Source organism: Miniopterus natalensis, chromosome 2 (assembly GCF_054644295.1).
Source record: "Miniopterus natalensis isolate mMinNat1 chromosome 2, mMinNat1.hap1, whole genome shotgun sequence".
NCBI classification, from domain to species: Eukaryota; Metazoa; Chordata; class Mammalia; order Chiroptera; family Miniopteridae; genus Miniopterus; species Miniopterus natalensis.
The window spans coordinates 170,119,475-170,140,505 of NC_142082.1; the positions used below are offsets into that span (position 1 = coordinate 170,119,475).

The 21,031-nt window shown below is 34.1% G+C and overlaps 1 protein-coding gene across 1 annotated transcript in view; it reads left to right on the plus strand.

Moving 5' to 3' along the window:
• The window catches only part of NEDD1 (NEDD1 gamma-tubulin ring complex targeting factor), a 34,234-nt gene extending 15,978 nt beyond the window's left edge, over positions 1–18,256 (plus strand). The window contains exons 6-15 of the mRNA XM_016221821.2: positions 3,034–3,263; positions 4,992–5,193; positions 5,592–5,775; positions 8,764–8,892; positions 11,204–11,251; positions 12,186–12,388; positions 13,289–13,442; positions 14,486–14,642; positions 16,087–16,153; positions 16,603–18,256. Coding sequence (XP_016077307.2) covers positions 3,034–3,263; positions 4,992–5,193; positions 5,592–5,775; positions 8,764–8,892; positions 11,204–11,251; positions 12,186–12,388; positions 13,289–13,442; positions 14,486–14,642; positions 16,087–16,153; positions 16,603–16,707 — 1,479 coding nt within the window. The 3' untranslated portion in view covers positions 16,708–18,256. The remainder of the gene's footprint in view (positions 1–3,033; positions 3,264–4,991; positions 5,194–5,591; positions 5,776–8,763; positions 8,893–11,203; positions 11,252–12,185; positions 12,389–13,288; positions 13,443–14,485; positions 14,643–16,086; positions 16,154–16,602) is intronic.
• The last annotated feature ends 2,775 nt before the right edge of the window (positions 18,257–21,031 follow it).

Sequence of the window (21,031 nt, forward strand, 5' to 3'; positions counted from 1 at the left end):
GCCCACAACCTGGGCATGTGTCCTGACTGGAAATCGAACTATGATCCAGGCGATCATGGATGCTCAACTGCTGAGCCATGCCCGGCCAGGTATCAATTAGCAATTTTAAAAATGATAGTGGTCACGGTGCTTGGAAACTGAAAATAACCTAAATGTCCAACATTAGATTACTTAAATAAATTGATATACTCATACATTCATATATTATTCAGCTACTAAAACCATGCAGTAGAATATATTAATTACAAGGTTATCTTTATAATAATAAAGTTTGATCCCAGATTTTCAGCTGATACTTTACTGAATACCCACAAACATACACATACACAGAAAAGTACTCAAAGAATATCCCCCACAATGTTAACCAATCTTTCTCTAGGTGGTGGGATTATGGACGATTTCTTCTTTTTTTTACTCTTAAATATTTATAGCAGGAATGAGCAAACTATCACCCATGGGCTGGCTTTGTTTTTGTAAATAAAGTTTTATTAAAACACAACCATGCTAATCTATTTATGTATTGTTTATAACTGCTTTTGCAGTACAACAGTGTAACATATTTACTATCTGTTCCTTTAAGAAAAAGTTTGCCAACCCCTGATCATAGTGAGTGATATATTTTTTATACTTAGAAGCAACCTCCCTCCTCTACAAGCACACACATTTCTTACATAATGTATTGTTAGAAAAAAATAGCATCGCTGCTTATAATGCTGGTATTTTCATAAGCTTCTTGACAATATTTTTTTTCTTAGAAATAGCTTGACTGTGGAACAAGATAGGGGCTGAATAAGTGCTACTGATACTAAAATAAATTAATACTTACTTTAAAAAGAATTTAGTAGATTAATACTTTGTCTAATCCAGGATCATTGCATATTCTCAATGATATTCTAAGGAGATGATGATTTAATGGATTTAGAAAGTTCAGAAATGCCTATCTTATCAAAGAGATAAAGGGGAGGCATTTAAAGAAATCAGTGTGGTTGTTTTAAGGGTCTTTTAAAAAATATTTGTGAAAGATGATTGAGTGGGTACATACACAGCAATGAATATGGGAGTCATGAACCTTTGAGAGTAGTTGCCGTAGGTACTAGGTACCTGGATCTGTGCAGAAATGCTGTTTAATCCTCAAAATAACTTTGTCAGGCAAACAAGAGTGTTTTCTGTTTTGTAAATGAAAACATTGAGGCTTGGTATTTAAGTAGCTTACCCAAATCGTATGGAATTTGGTTGAACCTCTACTTGAACCAGGTTTTTCTGGGAGGAAGATTTATGGTTATGTAGCCATTGTTTGCTTTTTTAATGGGTTGCCTTGTAGATCCACAGAGATTGAAACAATATATGGGATTTAGATTTTGACTTAATCAAGAAATGACTTAAAGTTTTATTATATAAAAGTAGTTCACTCCCTGTTCCTGACTATATTCAGATTCTGGATGACCATGTTTTAAGTATGTTTTAGCAAATTGCTGCCGTGGCTGAGAGGTTGAACTTCATGAACTTGGAGAATCTATGTGGTCTGTGGTTTTTTGTGGTATAGTTGTGTGTTTTGGGGTTTTATTAAGTTCTGCCTGCGCAATTCAAATTTAGATTATATGAAGGACCATAACTGTATGAACTCTTAAAGCTCTTCAGAAATCTTTAAAATATTAATGTTTTGCCTTGTGTTTTGACAGGTTGATATATGACTAAAAACACTATAATTCACTAAGAGATCTGTGTCTTACAGTTAAGGTCCATGTAGTTTTTTTTTCCTTCAGTATGGACGAGGCGAAAGATTTGTCTGTTCACATGGATACACTTTTCCTCAACAAAGATGGAAAATACACACCAGCATTTTCTCTTTGCACGAAAATGAGCCAAATTTAATAGATGGCCATAGTAATTATCTTACCTTGTGTCTGGTAACAAATACTTTTGATTCCTTAGACTGATTCTGTTTTGTTATCCCTGAATATTTTTTGTTGTTGAGGGCCAATATATGTTATTTTGAAACATTTTAAAAGTAAGTAGAATATGACTTTTTAAATCCTTTGAGTATGAAAGATAAAGCGAGGTGGAACAAACAAAAACCTTCAATTTTAACTTGTGCTCTGCCCATTTCATCTGGGACCACATGTAAAGCTGATAGCCACTTACTAGAACCTGATTCATTGCCTTGACTCGGGACTTAACTGTTCGAAGGTGGATTGTACTTAATTTCTATACTTGTGTTGCTGTTCCTTCACAAGGAAAAATTAGGTTAAATGTAAAATACCTAATGCTTAGCACAATAAATATGAATGTAAGTTCGAAAGCAACATTTTAGTAAAAGTAGATAAAATTCAGTCAGCTTTAATCCGGGGCCGGTTTACTCAAACTCAGTCTTTGCTTTTTCTCTTCCAGTTAGATCAGAAACTAGAAAGAGAAGGAAATGTCTCCACAGCCCCCAGGGACAAATGTTTAAAATCTAACATCGCCCTGGGGCTGATGCTTTTGAAAGAATGGATATGTCCATCCCTGGTCTAGATTATTGACTATTCCTCCTTTGTGGTTTACTTAATTTTTATTATGCTTCAGGTGTTGAATTGGCAGCACATCAGATGCTCAGATTCAGACAAATATATTCAAACATCTAAAATATGTATAAAATGCAAATATTGTTTATTCTCTGCTAGTGTTCCCTTATACTTATTTGTGATTTGGCCGTGACTGGGCCTTTTTTTTATGGTGGGTGTTCTAACCCTGATGAATCAATGTATTATATTTTTCCTCTGGAAAAAAAGAGGAGATTGAGGTAGCTATACTCCAAGTTAGTAAAATCATGACAAATATTCAATTATTAGAATATTGGTGTTTCTTGGGGTCATCTTATATAGGCCACTAAATGATTTTAATGGTGTATTGATTGAAACCTGTTACTCTCTAAACCAGAGAAGTCCTAAATCCTGTCTACCTATTGTGTCTGTGGTTTGCCGTTATTTATATAGTTTATATAAAATGTTCTTATGAATGCTAGCAATTACATAAAATTTATTCTTATTTTTCTAGCCTGTTCGGCACTTGAAGTACTCCTTATTTAAGAAGTCGCTACTGGGCAGTGTTTCGGATAACGGAGTAGTAACTCTCTGGGACGTGAACAGTCAGAGTCCCTACCATAACTTCGACAGTACTCATAAAGCTCCAGCTTCAGGCATCTGCTTTTCTCCTGTCAATGAGCTGTTGTTTGTAACCATTGGCTTGGATAAAAGAATCATTCTCTATGACACATCCAGTAAGAAGTAAGTGTGACTTTTCTTAACTTAGCAACAAATAATTATCTCATTAGCAGATATATTTGTGATTTGTATAGACCTCTGATTAATGTTCAGGCGCTCTAAAATTTGTGTACTTGATATCTGATAAGGTAGATTTTTTTTTTTTCCCATGCAGAAAGAAATAGAGGCATGAGTATTTTTTTTTTTAATTTATTGGGGTGACACTGGTTAATAAAATTATATAGGTTTCAGGTGCACAATTCTATAATACATCCTCTGTATATTGTATTGAGTGTTTACCACCCCAAGTCAAATCTCCTTCCATCACTGTTTATCTCCCCTGTACCCTCTTCTACCTCCCCCACCCCCCTTTCCTTGTAATCACCATCCCATTTGATTGTGTCTGTGAGGGGTTTTTTGCTTAATCCCTTCACCCTTTTCACCCAGTCCTCCCAATCCCCCTCCCCTCTGACAGCTGTCAGTCTGCTCTCTGTATCTATGAGTCTGTTTCTATTTTGTTTGTTAGTTTATTTTGTTCATTAGATTCCACATATAAATGAAATCCTATTCCTTGTCTTTCTCTGACTGGCTTATTCAGAGTTCTTCTGGATTGTGAACATTGAAGGACAACTAAGTACTTGTATTTTTAAATCAATATGATGAAGTTGCTTTAAAATTAATTCCTTGTGTAAAGCAGGGTGTCTAAACTATCAACATTTTGTGCTGGATTAATTCTTGGTTGTGAAGGGCTGTCCTAGGCACTGAGATGTTCAGCAGCACCCCTGGCCTCTATCCACTAGATGCCAGTAGCATGCTCCCAGTTGTGACGTCCTGACCACCTCTAGTTGAGAACCACTGGTCTAGAGCTAAAGGGCACATAATCTAAGTGTCTGGGCCTGTTGTGCCTTCTTGTCCTTCTTAGAGTTATAAGGGCGCTTGGTTAGCTTTAAAAATTTTTTAAAGTTGCAAGATTGCTATAGGTCTGTTCAAGATACCTAACAATATCTAAAGATCTTATAAGAAGAAAATGATGTTACTACTGGAGACCTACTGTCAGCCCTTATTAAAAGTTTACTGTTACTTATTTCACATTCTTTTTCCTTTTCTGTTTACTTTTTTATTCTTTTTTTGTACTTACTTACTAAGAGACCTGAGCCACTAAGCCATTTCTCTCTCATACCAGTCACTCCAGCAAAGAGCTCAGCTTCAACAGATCGGTACCCATATTTCTTTCTCAGCTTCCCGAGGATCAGGCCACATAGGTTCTGTTAGCTTTTGGTCAGGACACGCAGAACTGAGAACAGAGCAGCAGCTGCTCCCCCGTGAAAGGCCAGAGTCCCCTTGAGGCTTAAGCAGGTCAATAAATGGAAAGGGGATACTGGGAGCCGCCTCAATTCTGAGGCTAGAGCCTTTTTTGTGGAGTAGCACCCAGGAATTCTGTCACAGTCATTGCCAAAGTAATAATTACTCAAAGAAATAGGTACTGCTTCTAGAACATGTGGAGTGTAGTCACTGTTAGAAGTGCATAGAAAAATTGGATGAAGCGTTCAGCAGTTCCTTTCTATGCCACTGCCCTGTAATGTCTCTAAGTCTAATTCTAAATTTCTGCTTTAAATAACTGTTTGTTGTGGGTATGTTATTGCCCAATTCTGAGTAAGTTTGGTTTGGATATACAGTGATTTTTTTTGTCACATGAGCTTATATACCTGTATACACTCATATATCTACATAGACTTATTCTTCTTTCTCAAGGCTAGTGAAAACTTTAGTAGCTGACGCTCCTCTAACTGCAGTAGATTTCATGCCCGATGGAGCCACTTTGGCTATCGGATCCTCCCGTGGGAAAATATATCAATATGATTTAAGGATGTTGAAATCACCAGTTAAAACCATCAGTGCTCACAAGACATCTGTGCAGTGTATAGTATTTCAGTACTCCACTGCTCTTTCTAAGGTGAGATATGCTTTTGCTGAATTTTTTCTTTTACTAAACATATCTAGCTCAGAATATGGAAATTTTATGTTGTCAATCAAACACAGTGTAGTTTTGCTTCATAATTACTTTTATGTAAAAAGCATTTAATAAAATTTTCATACAAAGCCATCTGATACTTGGTTTTAAAACTTTTTTTTTTTTTTTTTTTACTTTTAAACTTAATTCTCCTATTTCCCTCTTTTCATATTTTAAAAGGCTTTTTTGGTTCAGAGGGAAACTTTAAGATATACCAGCAAGCTTAAAATTTGTGGGGGGAAATATATACATATTTTTAATCTAATAGGGAATTTATAAAATATTAATAACAGTAGGGAGCATTAGAAACCTGAGCTTTTAAATATTCCATTGCATTTCAGTCAGGTTTAAATAAAGACTCTTCAAATAAGGCCTCAGCTGTGAATAAACGAACTGTTACTGGGAGTGCTGCTAGTGGAGGAGCTCAGAATTCTGGAATAGTCAGAGAAGCCATGTCCACGGTTCTACCACAGCCCATGACAACAGCCGTGGGGAAAGGCACAGTTGCTGCTCCAGACAAAGCAGGTAAGTGTTGCTTATACATAGTATTTGGAATGACACCCCCACTCCCAACCCAATATATATACAATTACACTTTCTTTAAGAACCTAGAACTCAAATTCATTTGAGAATTTAAGTAAAATTATTAGTAGATATCTTTAAAGAAGTGAAAATTTTAACTTTAGCTATGTTTTTTAAAAAAAAATAATGAAAAGCACTTCTCTTAGTCTATTTATTTGAACTTCTGATGTAAAAATATTCCGTTGTGTCTTCAGGTTAGTGAGTGAAACTTTGATGATGTCATGATTTGACCTCTGGAGGGGTTTTTTTGGTTTTTAAAAAGCTATTAATGACTCCTTTTATTTCATATTCTAGAATGGAAAGTAAGTCAAGTAGTGAAATGAATATATTTTAGTGTTAAATAGTGCCTGACACATTTTAAGCATCATACTAGTAGTTTGTTAAATAAAAATAAATGAAAATGTTCCAATTTTAAATAATTTTTTCTATGCCGATAATCAAGCATTTCTTAAAGAGAAACTCATTAGACTCTGTGAAGGTGTAATATGATGATAAGCTTCCCCATACTTACTGTAGGATAAGATGTTCTTTGCCCAAAAGGCAGATCATATTCCCTAAATTCCTGGAAACCTTCTGTTTTTTATTTTAAGAATTATGCTGAACTGTCAACTTGCAACAGATATTTTTAAAAGTCTACATGGTGCATATGCCAGTATGTTTTCAAAACATTCTCATAGAAATAAATGTACCCATCCATGTCTTTTTAAGTTTTTAGGACAAGTACTTGACTTGGACAAGAATATTTGTTGGTGCCTTCTCAGTCCAAGTTTACTATTTCCAAGTATAAGCAAAACTTTAATTTGTTAGCATTCATAGTGTAGTTTTTTTAAAGTAATAGGTATATTCAGTATAAATTTTCTGTGAATAGCTACATTATCCTTACATAAAAATTATTACATATTATGTAGAAAAATAATTAGGCCCTTATTTAGGAACTCCTGGAAATAAGTGCTATTGCTATCTATTTAAAAGAAGAAAATAACTTTTCAAAAATAACTTTGAGTAATATGTGCCATAAATGTTGAATTTAACTATATGAAAATTGCCATTATTTCCAAAATTTATTTTATCTTATGCATAATTTTCAAAAATTAAAATAAAGGTTTTCTCATTTACTGTACGTTTTCTGAAGTCTGTTATTCATTTAATTTTTAACAAGGAGGCTCATGTGTAAAAATGACAGCATTCATTAGGAAGTGGAAGACTTGGGTCTGCAAGGCCATTGATTAGTAGCTCTCAGCCGATTAGCAAAGTTTCTGGCAAAATGAAGGTTTGCTCTGTACCTGTAGTTAGAAATTTTGTTCATTAATTTTACTTTGAAATAATTGCAAACTTACAGAAAAGTTTCGATAATAGTACAAAGAACTACTGAGCTCCACTATCTAGCAGATTCACCATTTTATGAATTTTGCCACTTTTGCTTCCTAATTTTCTCTCTCAAATACACACACACACTCACACATACACACATAGATATAGATAGATATAGATATAAATAGAGATAGATAGATAGATAGATAGATAGATAGATAGATAGATAGATAGACAGACAGACAGACAGACAGACAGACAGACAGACAGAGACATTTTTTTCCCCTCTGAAACATTGAGAGTCTATTAGGTTTAAGCCTCAGGTTTTTCACTTCTCACCAGGGTGACTTTGGGCAGTTTTCTTAACCATTCTGAGTTTCATTTTTCTCTTCCACAAATAATAACTTAACCTTTAGAGTTATTGTAAAAATCAGAGCAAATGTTTCAAAAACATGGTGGGTGCTCAGTGATCGTGGTGTGATTAATAATATTGTTATCATGATCATCATCATCATCACTATTATTATTACTTTAAGCTTCTTGTAAAATAAATCCAAAGTTTGAAAAACAGTTCTTGTTGCTTCTGCTAAAGGGGTCCTAATATAGTTATTGAAAACAACCTCTGCAGACTTGCTCGTGCTTATTTTCGGTAGGAAACAGCTATTTAAGGGGTGAAACCGGCGTCTGCCCCTTTACTGTTCGCTGTGAGTTTGGTGTTCTGGTTTCCTTCCTCTTAGGAAACTATTGTGAGGTTAGTGAAGTCCTTTGAGGTCGATAATGCCCAGAGTAATGTTAAGCTCCCGCTGGTAGTGAGGGAAAAGACAGAAGGGGGGAAAATATTCACTGCAAGTTGGGGAAAGAACTCACATAGCTTAACTCCTGCTCTCTTAGGCATTGTGCTATATACTATAGCCTTACGGACTCTTTTTATGATTATCACTTGTAGATAATCATAACACTGAATCAGTCAGTACAGAACTAAGTTATATGTTCAGACAGAACAGCTATTTGTTTAAGACGGAAGCAAAGTATATACGTTATTTCGGAAAAGTTTCCATCAAAATGGCTACAATAAGGTGGTGGTGTATGAATAAATAAGTTACTTGATTTGGGGGGACCTCTTTATTCTATGAAAATGATGGTTAACTGAGCATATTGTTAAATTCTGCTTTATTCCCCCCTGATGCTCACAGTTGTAATATTACCAGTAATATGGGCAATACATTAATTTTTATTATTTATTGACAGAATCATTTATTTTTTAATTAATTATTTTTTAAATTAGATTTATTGGGGTGACACTGATTAATAAAATTATATATTCCTTCAAGTGTTTAATTCTATCATACATCATCTGTGTATTGCATTGTGTGTTTACCGCCCCAAATCAAATCTTCTTTCATCACCATGTAATTTGACCCCCCTTTACTTCCCCAGTTTCCTTCTCCACCCCCTTTCCGTCTGGTAACCACCATACTGCCATCTGTGTCTTTGAGTTTTTGTTTGTATATTTTTCTTGTTTGTTCATTTGTTGCTTTTAGTTTTATATTTTTAGAACCTATCCTCTGATAAATTTATTTAGATGTAATAACACATACTTTTATATTTAATTCCTATAAGGTTTGTCTCGAAGCATCAACACAGATATTTTATCTAAGGAAACAGACAGTGGAAAAAATCAGGATTTCTCCAGTCTTGATGATACGAGAACAAGTAGTTTAGGTGACATGTTCTCACCTATCAGAGACGGTAAGTCTGTTCAGACAAGAGGATTATGGGCTCTTGCTGGTAGTCGCTACATTTTATTCTGGCTAAAAGATGTGAGTAATAGCTTCAGTGTAACTCTTGTCATGACAGTTTGCTAATTTTCTCAGTCCCTGGGGCGGTATCTTTTCCTTTGGCATGATATTTTAAATATTATCATTTCAAAATATATGCTGGTAATTTTCACATGGGAAACTTGCAAACAGCTCTCCAGTTAGCATTTTAATTTCCACAGAAGTTTTTTAAAGGAAGTTTTGCTTCCACAGGCAGTCTTTTATTTGTATTTACTTCTAAATAAATCTTTATAAAATCTCAGATATTGAGAGATGAAAGGTATCTTCCGAACTTTATAAAAAAATTTGTTTCTGTGATTATTAGTATTTAATTGATATTTATTGAATGTTTTCATGGAGAAATATGGCTAGGTAATACACTGCCTCGTCTTTTACACTATGTGTGAAACTGTCACACACACACACTCTTCCCATTTCTAGTAGACGTTGCCGTTGAAAACAAAGCAAAGCAAAAAACTTTGCCAGCTTGAGGAATGGAAATATTTTCTCATTGTCGTTCACACTGTACAGACTAGGCACATAGTTTGGCCATGTTCTTTTGGTGCTAATGTTCAGTCTCTTAACCTTAATGGAATAGTTTCACTGATAATAGCAGTATTACCAACAATATGGATAAGTTTTTAGAGGATAATTTGGCAGGCTTAAATACTCATACTTTTTGGCCTGTTAATTCCATTTCTATAAGTTTACCTAAGAAAATATTCAGAAAAGCCCACAAAGATTTGTATTTTTATTGTTTATATGTAATAGTGAAAAACTGGAATGAATTTAAATGTCAATAATAGGATGTTTAAATTGTTACATGTACTTATGATCTTATAAAAATTTCATTTTTTACTTCAAAATTGTGTTTTCCAAATTTTCTGCAATTAATTTCATAATCAGAAAGAATAAATACATATGTGATTGTATAGAATTCTGAGTGTCTTCTGCCTTACCCCAGCCTGAAAATACTTCAACTGCCAAGTCAAATTCCTTTATACTTCATCTAATGAAAGAGGGAAGGATTTCTTCCTTTCAGGACAAAGAGAGGTCCGACTGCATAGTTAGAGTAAAGAGAGGAAGGATGTGGGTGAAGGAGGGAAAAGTGGCTTGGGCTGGAGTTGAGAAAGGTTTCTGAAGTAAGTGCCCAGTTGGGAACCTTGGCTTATGAGAACCCCTGGAGTTAACTATTGAATTGAAGAGTGTAGGAGAGAGCCTTTTGGAGGGTTTTGAGTTATAAAATGAAATCCTCTTTAATGGTTTTCCAGAGAAATAAACAAAGGGCAGAAATTCCTCTTTAATTACTTAAGCTATTTTTAAAAATGTGATTAGTATTTGAGCCGTATGCCTTTCATTTATTAGAGTTTTATATTTTTAATGAGAAGAGAACATGGATAGTAAATGTGGTACTGGTTTCATTATCAAGAAATTTTCAAGGATGCAACTCTACTGATAAAAGTTTTAATCTGTTTTGGCTCAATTTCTTCATCTTTTAAATACTTCTGCTTTTGTTAGGGGACAACTGATAACTTCTAAAAGTGTATGTGTGTGGTGCAATTACTAGGTATATATACACACATGCAGACAGACAGATGGATGAACTAATATGGTAATCATTTATAATAATCAAGTTATTGGCCATGTGAATTTCTGATAGATTTGACCATTTTTCTATTAATCGTTAAAACGGAGTTAAGCAATATTTGGTTGTTAATTGGTAAATGAATAATATTACAGTATTGAAATTTCTGCCATTGAAATAAACATTAATAAACTCATGTTTTTTATAGCATCATATTGCTTGCAAAATATTTTTACATTATTTCAGTTGATACTCAAAACAACCTTCTGAGATGATCAGGGCATTATTCTCCTTAAGTAGATGCAGAAACTGAAGCTTAATTCTATTAAAGGTTGATCCAAGGTCACAAAGCTGTTAAGTGGTATTGGCAGAACTGAATTTACAGGTCTTTGGACCTCCCTACAGTGCTTTTTCTAGTATACTTTGCTGTTTCTCATTAAAATAACTATATCATAGAGTTGTCATTTTATATTTGCTGCTGTTCATGAAGCTAAAAGAAGGAACAGGGAAGTTTATGTGAGCTCTAGCTTTAACTTTACTCAGATTTTCTTCTTAAAGTCATTACTCTCTGAACTATTTGGGGAATGAATAGGACGTCTAAGTTGCTATGGCATCTTTTTCACTGTCTTTTAAATTTGATTTTCTAATTTTCTTACAGATGTTGTGGTTAACAAGGGAGGTGATGAGTCCGTAGGCAAAGGAGATGGTAAGAGCTTTTGAGAAGTATTTTTATGAAAATTGAAAGTGATATTGTGTTATCTATTGCTGTGTAACAAATTACCCCAACATTTTGAATTTTAAAAGAACATTTATCATCTCATAAATGTGAGTTAAGGATCTGATCATGGCTTAGCTGTGAGTGCCTTTGGCTTTGGGTCTCTTGGGGCTTTAATCAGGGTGTCAACAGGGCTGCAGTCATCTCAAGGCTTAACTGAGCAAAGATCTGCTTCCAAGCCCATTCATGTGTCTCTTGGCCAAGACATCAATCAGTTTCTTCCCCTGTGGGCTTCTCTACAGGGAAGCTGACAACACGCCAGCTGGCTTTCCTCAGAGCTGGCGAGCAGGAGAGTGAGAGAGGGCACTCAAGATGAAGCCGCAGTGTTTGTAACATAAGCTTGGAAGTGACATCCACTTTGCTGTATTCTCTTTGTTAGAAGCAAGTCACTACGTCCAGCCCACATCCAAAGGAAGGAGATTACTCGAGGGCATGGATTTGGGCCAGAAGTCAGGGACCATTAGGAGCCTTCTTAGAGTCTGCCTGCCAAGATATATATCACAGGTGTAAACCAAGTAAATGCTTTTCAGTTACCAAAAACTAATACCGACTAAAGTGTTCATTGTGTGTTGCAGTTGTGAGAGTATTTTCACATACAATATCTCCTTTAAGCCTCCCCACTCAGGGAAATGGGTATCATTAGTCACATTTACAGATCAGGAAGCAGTCACAGAGAGTCTTACTGTTTTTGCCCAAGAATGCACATCAAATAAGGGCTAGAGGTGACAAATGAACCTGACTCCTGAATTCACATCCAGTGTCTTTCTACCACGTGAGCCTGTCTGTCATGTTAAGTGCTTTTGTTAAATATCCAAGATTGGAGAACATCATATGCAAATGCAGTTTTTTCCCTCCTCTTTTTCAGGCCTTGACTTTTTAACACAACTGAACTCAGTGTTTCCTCCAAGAAAAAACCCAGGAGCTTCTGGCACTTCAGTATTGCATTCTAGTCCTTTTAATGTCTTTATGGGATCTCCAGGGAAGGAAGAAAATGAACATCCTGATTTGACAGCTGAACCTAAGAAAACGTATCTGGGAAAACAGGAACCTAAAGACTCCTTAAAACAGGTATCATCCTGAAAGTGGTACAGAATTCACTGTGTGTGCTTATCACTTGCAAACATGATGAACTTCATCTCTAGGAAGCAGGCAGCTTCCAGTGCAGTTTTCCTAACTATTCACAGTGCTGTGTACTTAGTAGGTAGAAAGATACTCTTCATATTTGATGTCACATTACTAAAGGATACTTTTGAAATCTGTCTCAGGATATGATGAAGGTAACAGCAGATGTAAACTTAACACTATTTTTTTTTTTATGAGACAAGAAACTTGATTTAACTGTCTGTGTGAGAATATTTTATACCTGAATATTTTAGGATGTATTTTCCATTGTGGCAGAAAGCACCAAGTTGGTGGTCAAGCCATTTACCCTAAGTCTTAGAGTAAATCGATGGTGCTATAATGCAGTATCAGTAGAGACGTTAATTTATTATGTAAGGGTTTAAAATGATCAAATATTACCAGGAAGGCTGAGACTGTTGAGCAGTATAGCCATTTATTTTTAGGATACTATTGAAAACATACCGTTCAAGAAGTACAGAAATGTGTTTTGACTTATTTTTCAAATATTCCTGACTAGTTATATTACATGAGAGGTTGGACATGGTGTTTGTTTGTTTGTTTGTTTTTTGTCTATGATAACTGTAACTATTTTAAATGATACTCAACAGCCTGGTGCCTAGTAAATGAACTTTTCTTTATCATGTTATCATTGAGATTGTTTTTCATTAGTAAACTTGATTTATTTTGCCACTAGTCTTTGCAATTTTTCTCTCTTTCTATATGCCTTTCTATTTTTGCTTTACCTGACCCTACCTACTGGATAAAAAGAGAAAGTTGGTACAAATTATGTGGATGACATGGGTAAAACCAGAATTTACATATTAATTGTTTATTTTAAATGTGAAGTTTGCAAAGTTGATCTCCGGTGCCGAAACTGGAAATCTAAATACCTCTCCATCATCTAACCAAACAAGAAGTCCTGAGAAATTTGAAAAGCCAGAAAAAGAAAATGAAGCCCAGTCACTATGTGAACCCACAGTCAATGGATCCTCAACTCCCAGTAAGTACATAAAACTTCCTTATGTTTGGAAGTGTTAAGTTGAAAACTCCCACTATTTAACTTGAAAGGATAAGTAAATGGAATGATCACAGACTAAAAATTTTAAATGTTCAAGGAGTTTAAAATTTATGACATTTCTTTAGAATGACTCTCTTACTAGAAGGTAATATAATGTATATGAATTGTTAAATGTAACCACATTTATTTGACACTCTTGGTGTGAATTTCATTTTCAATCTCATCTGTAAGTGTCTTGATCTAATATGGTACAGATAGGAATATAATGTAGAAACCTTTGGAAATGGGTCATTAATCACCTAAAATTGTCTCTTTTTTTTTTAAATTAAAATTTATTTGCAAAGCTGTTCCTCTCAACTGTATTTGGTTTTTGTATTTTTTAATGTTATGTGTTTTTACTTGTCAGTTACAGTTGACATAGAATATTACTTTATATTAGTGTCTCCCCCCCCCCCCATATTAAAGTCTTGTTTGTAGAGTTAATACTGCAGACCCTAAAAACTTGATCACATTTAAAGGGATATTAGGTTCAGCTATAAGAGTTATCCATACAAAACAACTCTTTGTATAGAAGCAACTCTTTTATTATAGATAGCTATATTACACCATAAGTTTCTATGGATAAATTGCACTAGCTTAAACTCCAGGGCTTTGCCTGTAGCACTGCTTTACTCCTGTACTCCCGGTTCTTTGTAATAGCCTTGGTTTATCCAGTTTGTGCTGTGGCTTTTCACATTCTTCTTTTATAAGAGGAACGGTCCAGAGATTCTTTAAGATCAATTCCTGCCATGTGTTGCTGCATTAGTCAGTTGGCAGTTTATATATATATAGATAAATGACTATGAGAAAGAATGTCATAGAACATTTCTAAGATTTGCATTCCAAACAGTGAATTTTTCTAAATGTCACAGGAACACTGTTGTTTACGAGTTTTTCAAGTTTTCTCATGTCAAATCTTACTTATAAATGTTTGATGTCTCTTAATCCAAGTTGACCATTAATACTTTCTCCATTTTTTGTTTTAGATCCAAAGTTAGCATCCTCTGTCACTGCTGGAGTTGCTAGTTCACTATCGGAAAAAATAGCTGATACTATTGGAAATAATCGGCCAAATGCACCATTGACATCCATTCAAATCCGTTTTATTCAGAACATGATACAGGAAACATTGGATGACTTCAGGTAGTAATTGAAAAATTGCTCTTTCTATTTGGACTGTAACTGTTTTTTTATTAGGTTAAAACTGGAACTGTAAGTAATGTTGGTGGTTACTATTTGTGCCTAGGCTCTGGTGTCCATAAAACCATAGAAAACATAATGATTTTCGTTGATCTTGAGGTACTGAATTTATTGAATATCAGCCAGGGAAATGCATATTTACCTAGGGTAATTATTAGATAACTTGGCAGGGCAGTCTAGCAGGCAGGCTGGCATTGTGGGGTTTTTTTTATCAGCAAAATGTGGACAGATTCTGGTAAGCTCAAATGGGATTTTTTTTTTTTTTTTTATATGTCTGTTGATTTCAGAGAGAGGAAGGGAGAGAGAGAGACAGAAAATCAGTGATATGAGAGAGTCTTTGATCAGCGGCCTCCTGCACACCCCCTGCTTGAGATCAAGTCCGCAACCTGAGCATGTGCCCTGACCCGGAATCAGACCTCGATCTCCTGGATCCTAGGTTGATGCTCAAGTGGGATTCTTAGCACAGTATTTATAGATCACCTGTTAATTATGCTACATGCAGTAATGTAGTAGAGAAAAATATTTTTAAAAGGAATTCTGAATTTTTTCAAATAGAATGCATTAGAATATAATGCTTAATTTAAACATTTTTTTGCATGGATCGATTTGTGTCTTCTTGTCCTTTGAATTTTGAACATTGTTAGAATTGTGTTCTAGAATGCTACTTCCTTTTACCTATCATCTCAGTATATTTTGGAGGCTATTTTCAAGTATTAGAGTCTTTTATTGTGGTTTTTTTCTGACTTACAATTACTCAGTATTCTAACTCAGATTTGGGTTATCATGAGCAAGAATGTTGGAGAAGTTATGCAGTTTTTGTTGGTACATGTTCCTATTTAATGTAAAGAACTCTTATTTAGAAAGAAAAATCATTAAAAGACAGAGTCAGCATTTTACAGAAAGAAATGGTATATGAACATAGGAAAGATGCTCAATCCCATAATTAATCAGAGAACTAAAAATGCAGTGATACCATTTCACACCCATTAGAAGGGAAAATGTAAAAAATCAGACACTTTTTTTAAGGAATGTAGTGTAGTGTAGTGGAGGTAGGTAGCCTGTGTTTATATCCTAACTCTGCTATTTACTGGTTGTGTGACTTCAGATAAATTATAACTACCCTGTGGCTCAATTTCTTTATTAGTAAAATGGAGGTAATAATTGTACCTAGTTGTGAAGATTAAATAAGTTCTGACATTTGAAGTACAAGAAACAGTGCCTAGCACATAAGTAAATAAATGCTAGGTGCATTGGTATTTTTATTATTGTAATAATAATTGTTGACATCCAATAATTTGAAAAATGAGAAAGCTTAACCAGTTTCTTGAATGATGTAGAATTGGTGAAACTGTCACAGTTCTAACAAGTATTTCATATTTTTCCCTAGAGAAGCATGCCATAGGGATATTGTGAATTTGCAAGTGGAGATGATTAAACAGTTTCACATGCAGCTGGTATGTATGACAAATTTCATTGTAAATGTGTATAGAGTAGTGGATCTGCAAAATCCACTAAAAGATGATGTAATTATTACTTAGTTGTATCTAGTTGCTATGATAATAAACAGAGAGTTTTAGAAATTTAATAACTAAATAGTTTTTAACTAGTCACACTTCTTTTTAACTTTTAATAACTAAGGCAACTTTTTTACAGCTTTTATTTCTCTTCAGTAAGTGAGAAAAAAGCATCCCAAATGTGCAAATATAGGCTTTCCAAATATCTAAGTTTTATTAGTGGTCTTTCATTTATTAAGAGTGGTTAAGTATTAAGAGTGGTTAAGTCAGAGGAATATCATTTATCTAGTTAACTGAACATGAAAGAAATGATAGCTGACAGTATGTAAAACTTGGCCAAATAAATGTGAAATACCAATAATTTAAAAAGCATTTTTGCCTTTTTCTAGAATGAAATGCACGCTTTATTGGAAAGATACTCAGTGAATGAAGGTTTAGTGGCTGAAATTGAAAGACTGCGAGAAGAAAACAAAAGACTACGGGCCCACTTTTGAAATTACAGTGAATACCTTAATGTTTTGTAATTTGGGAAGTTTCTGGCAACACAAAACTACATGGAATCAGTATTGTTTTCATGGCCTCTGGGAAAATTTTTTCAAGTAAACGGGTGATGAGATTTTACACCAACCATTATTTCATTTTCTCTGTCAAAAATATTTATATTTTTATATTAAAAGCTGTACAACATATCATCTGCCTAATAAATAGGTCAATAGGATCTTTATTTTTCTGAAAGCTTTAGCTAGACACTAAGTGCCCTTTTTCATAAGAAAATTTTGCAAAAAAGAAAAGGTTTTAGATGTTTTAAAATCACCTTTTTAACACATCTATTTTTGATTGACACTTGCCTTCCAAATATTTGTGGATATTTGAGAATTAAAGAGTTTGATATGCATTCTATTTTTATGGAGAAAGTAATTTTAAAATCGCAATTGGTGTTTCTAAGCAATTGACTAATAAAACACAAGGTTGGCTAGTAATTATTTTGTTAACTTGATGAGGTCAAGGATAACTATTATTTATTACTTGTACATTTGATAAGACAATTTTTGGAATCTTGAATTGCACAGATTATCTTATAATTTATCTATTGCATTTATATTACTGGATTGTACTTTTGACAGAGCTCTACTCTGGGTTGATAGTTTTTTTTAGCTACTTCACTTTACCTATGAAAATATTGAAGGATCTGAAAGATTTGACGAGAGCTGCATATCTGCAAATTTTCTCATGAATTAATAACAAGCAAAATTATACTATAAAGTTTTAACCAACATGATTCAATTTATAATCAGTGAACATTTCATATTAGGTACTAAATGGTACTGTATTCTTGCCATTTTTCCCCCTCCCAAATGAGAAGTGTGGATTTTTTTGTGGTTTATATCATTAACTTTCTCTAATTCTTTGTGTGCTGTGTTTAATATTTTTATATTATTGACCTTACCATAAGATTTATAAAGGGTAATTGTCAAAAGAATTTATAACTCTGACAATAGATGGATGTATGCATCTACCTGCTGCGATCTGGAATTTTAGTCGTATAAGATTAGGCAGGTTATTGGCTTGTTTACCTTCTTATAGTCTCTTGTCCCAAAGATTTAAACTTATATATAGTACTCCTGCCCAATTTTGAATTCTGAGATAAAATACTAAAATAAAAAAGAAATTGAGCTTACTAACTATATGGTTTTCCAAAACAATAGAAATTTTTAAGGATATTTTTAATAAGTGTAAACATACAAATAACTACTTCAAGGAATAAAAACAAATACTAATTTTTCCTAGTGTGGCTCAGAGAATACATTTGTATTGAAGCATAAAGTGGTCCTACTGTGATCTTCTTGGCAGATTATGAAAGCATTATGACTTGTAACAAGTTTCCTTATATACCATTATCAAGCAGTTTTCGAGAACATAAAAGTGTGTTTTGCCTACATGCCTTATTTAAATTCTTTAATACTTTCCAGTTGCCTTTTTCTGTTCATGTACTTGATGTATATTAAAAGAGGAGGGATAAATAAAACCGTTTTAGTAACTTTATGTGTATAGAAGAAACATTTTTGTTATAGTATTTAAAAGGTAAATAAGTACAAACAATAAAATTTTTATATATGGTAAAAATGGGAAACCTGAAATTAAATTTTTACCTCTTGCCAAGATAGAATAATAGGGATTGGGTTTATCCATCTGAAATTTTTAAAAGAGACAAAATATGTGAAACAGTTTTCAAATAGTGGATGTCACGTGGCATAGGACCATGATCCCTGGGAGAGGAAAGCAAGTGAGACCCAAGAAACTAAATGAACCCCAAGCACAAGAAATAAAAAATTACACCAAAGCACATCATAATTAAATTTCTTAAAACCAGTGACAAAGGAAAATTCTTAAGCAGCTAAAGTCAAAAGACACAATGGAACAAAGATGTCAGAAGAGTGGAGCAACCTCTTTAAATACCAAAAGAAAATACCCAACTTAATTCTATACCCAGCAAAAACATCTTTCAAAAATTACAATGAAATTAAAACTTTTTCAGACCTATGAAAACTGAAGAATTCGCTGCGAACAGACTGGGCTACAGGAACTGTTAAAGAATGCCTTTAGTCAGAAGGAAAATGGTACCAGATAGAAATCTTCTATTCAAATTAGTAAAGAACACCAAAAATGGTACAGGAACAAATGTGAGACTTCTTCTTTTAAATGATCTCTAAAGGGTAATTGACTGTCTAAAGCAAAGATGATACGGTCGTGTGTGGTTGACACATGTAAAGCGAAATGTCCGACGACAACATCGAGAATGGGAGGAGGGAAGTGAGTGTGCTGTAAGGTTCCTGTACTGTGAATCAGTATATCGCCTGAAAGCAGTCTGGGATAAGAATGTGTAATGTAGACCCTAAAACAACCACAAAAAGGAAAACAGGTAAAGCTAATAAACCAATAAAGATGGTAAAATACAGCCATAAAAAGACATAATCCAAAAGAAGGAAGGGGAACAAAAAATAGGACAAATAAAAAATAGTAAGATAGTCGACTTAAACCACTATCAATAATTACATTAAGTGTAAATTGTTAGGTGCTCCACTTATTAGATTGAGCCTTTTTTATCCAACAGTGAATCTGAGAAATTCACTTTAAAGACAAATAGTTTTAATATAAAAATAAATTCAAAACTATATTGAACTAAATCCAAGTGAAGACAAACTATCAAAATTTGTGGGAATCAGCTAAAGCAAATACAGGGAAATTTATATCATTAAATGTCTGTATTAGAGAAAGAAAGGACTCAAGTCAATGACTTCAGCTTCCAACTTACTCTAGAAAAATAATAGCAAGTGAAACACAAAATAAGCAAATGAGAGGATAAAGATTAAAGAAATTAACCCAATCGAAAACAATCGAGAAAATAAGTGAAATTAGAAGCTAGTTCTTTTAGATCAATGAAATCGATAGACCTTTATCCAGACTAATGAGAAAATAAAGAAGAGACATAAATTACCAGTATCAGGAATGAGAGAAGTGTAACAACACTGCAGGTTCTACAGATACTTCTGACAAACAAAATGCCAAACCTAAATGGCTACTCTGATGCATTCTTTCAAATGTTTAAAGGAAAAATTATTTAATTCTCAACAAATGCTTCCAGAAAATAAAAGGAGATAACTCCCAACGCATTCTTTGAGGCCAGCATTATCCTGATAACAAAATCAAAACTACACATCCGTATTCATCACAAGCACATGCAAAAGTTATAAACAATATTTTAGCAATTTGAATCCAACTATGTGTAAAAAGGATAATACATTTGAACTAGTGTCTGGACAGCCTATGCACTTGTTGCAATTTTACATTATGTCTCTCAGTGCTTGGTCACATCGTGCCTTCGGATCTTGACTGTTTAGAGTGACTGACATTATGAAAGACTGTAGGAATACTTTGAGTCTCTGAATACTATTATTTTTCCCTAGAGAAAATTTACTTTCATTATGGCAGGCAGCTGGGCTAGGGGAATGAGACTCCCAGTGTCATCTTAATTCAATCGAGGGTTGAGATGCCAAGTTAAGGTTAAGTCCCTGGTCTATTCTTACTTTTAAGGTATAACCCTTCAGAGTTCCAGCCACACCCTTGGGGTTCCATCATGACCGTCCTGCTTGGTGAGTCATGAACTCTAATATTTGTCTCCCCATCTCTGCAGGTGTTTTCAAAGTTCTGCTTCTTGACCTTGTTGATGTTTAGATGTGCTCTTTTGCAGTTGAAGCTAACAGAGTGCCAGATAAGATCATCGCTGCATCTTATCTAAAATATTTCTAGTAAAGTATTATTTTATGTATTGTCAAGTTTCACATACTTATCTTAGACAGATGGAGCTCTTAAAGACTACAGAAATACAAAGATGAAAAGATTGTATGTTTAGATTTATGTTATTTGTTGGAAAATCAAGGATGTGGCTATAGAAAGACTAGTTAGAACCTCTGAAAGGAAAAAGGTGTTTTTTAGTAGACCAATGATTCCACAAATGTGGTTTGGTGAACCCTGGGAATTCCCAACATACTTTTGGGTGATCATGAGGTCAAAATTATTTTCATAGTAATACTAAGACGTCCCCTTTTTCACTCTTATTTTTCAGTGGCATAGAGTGAGGTCTTTCAGAGGTTACATAACATGATTACATTATTGCCCTGATATCTAATGGAATTAGATGCTTGTATGTTCTTGTACTTTCTTTATTATTATTATTATTTTTTTTTGTCCACACCCAGGGATTTTTTTCCATTGCTTTTCAGAGAGGGTGGAAGGGGGGGAGAGAAAGAGAGAAACATT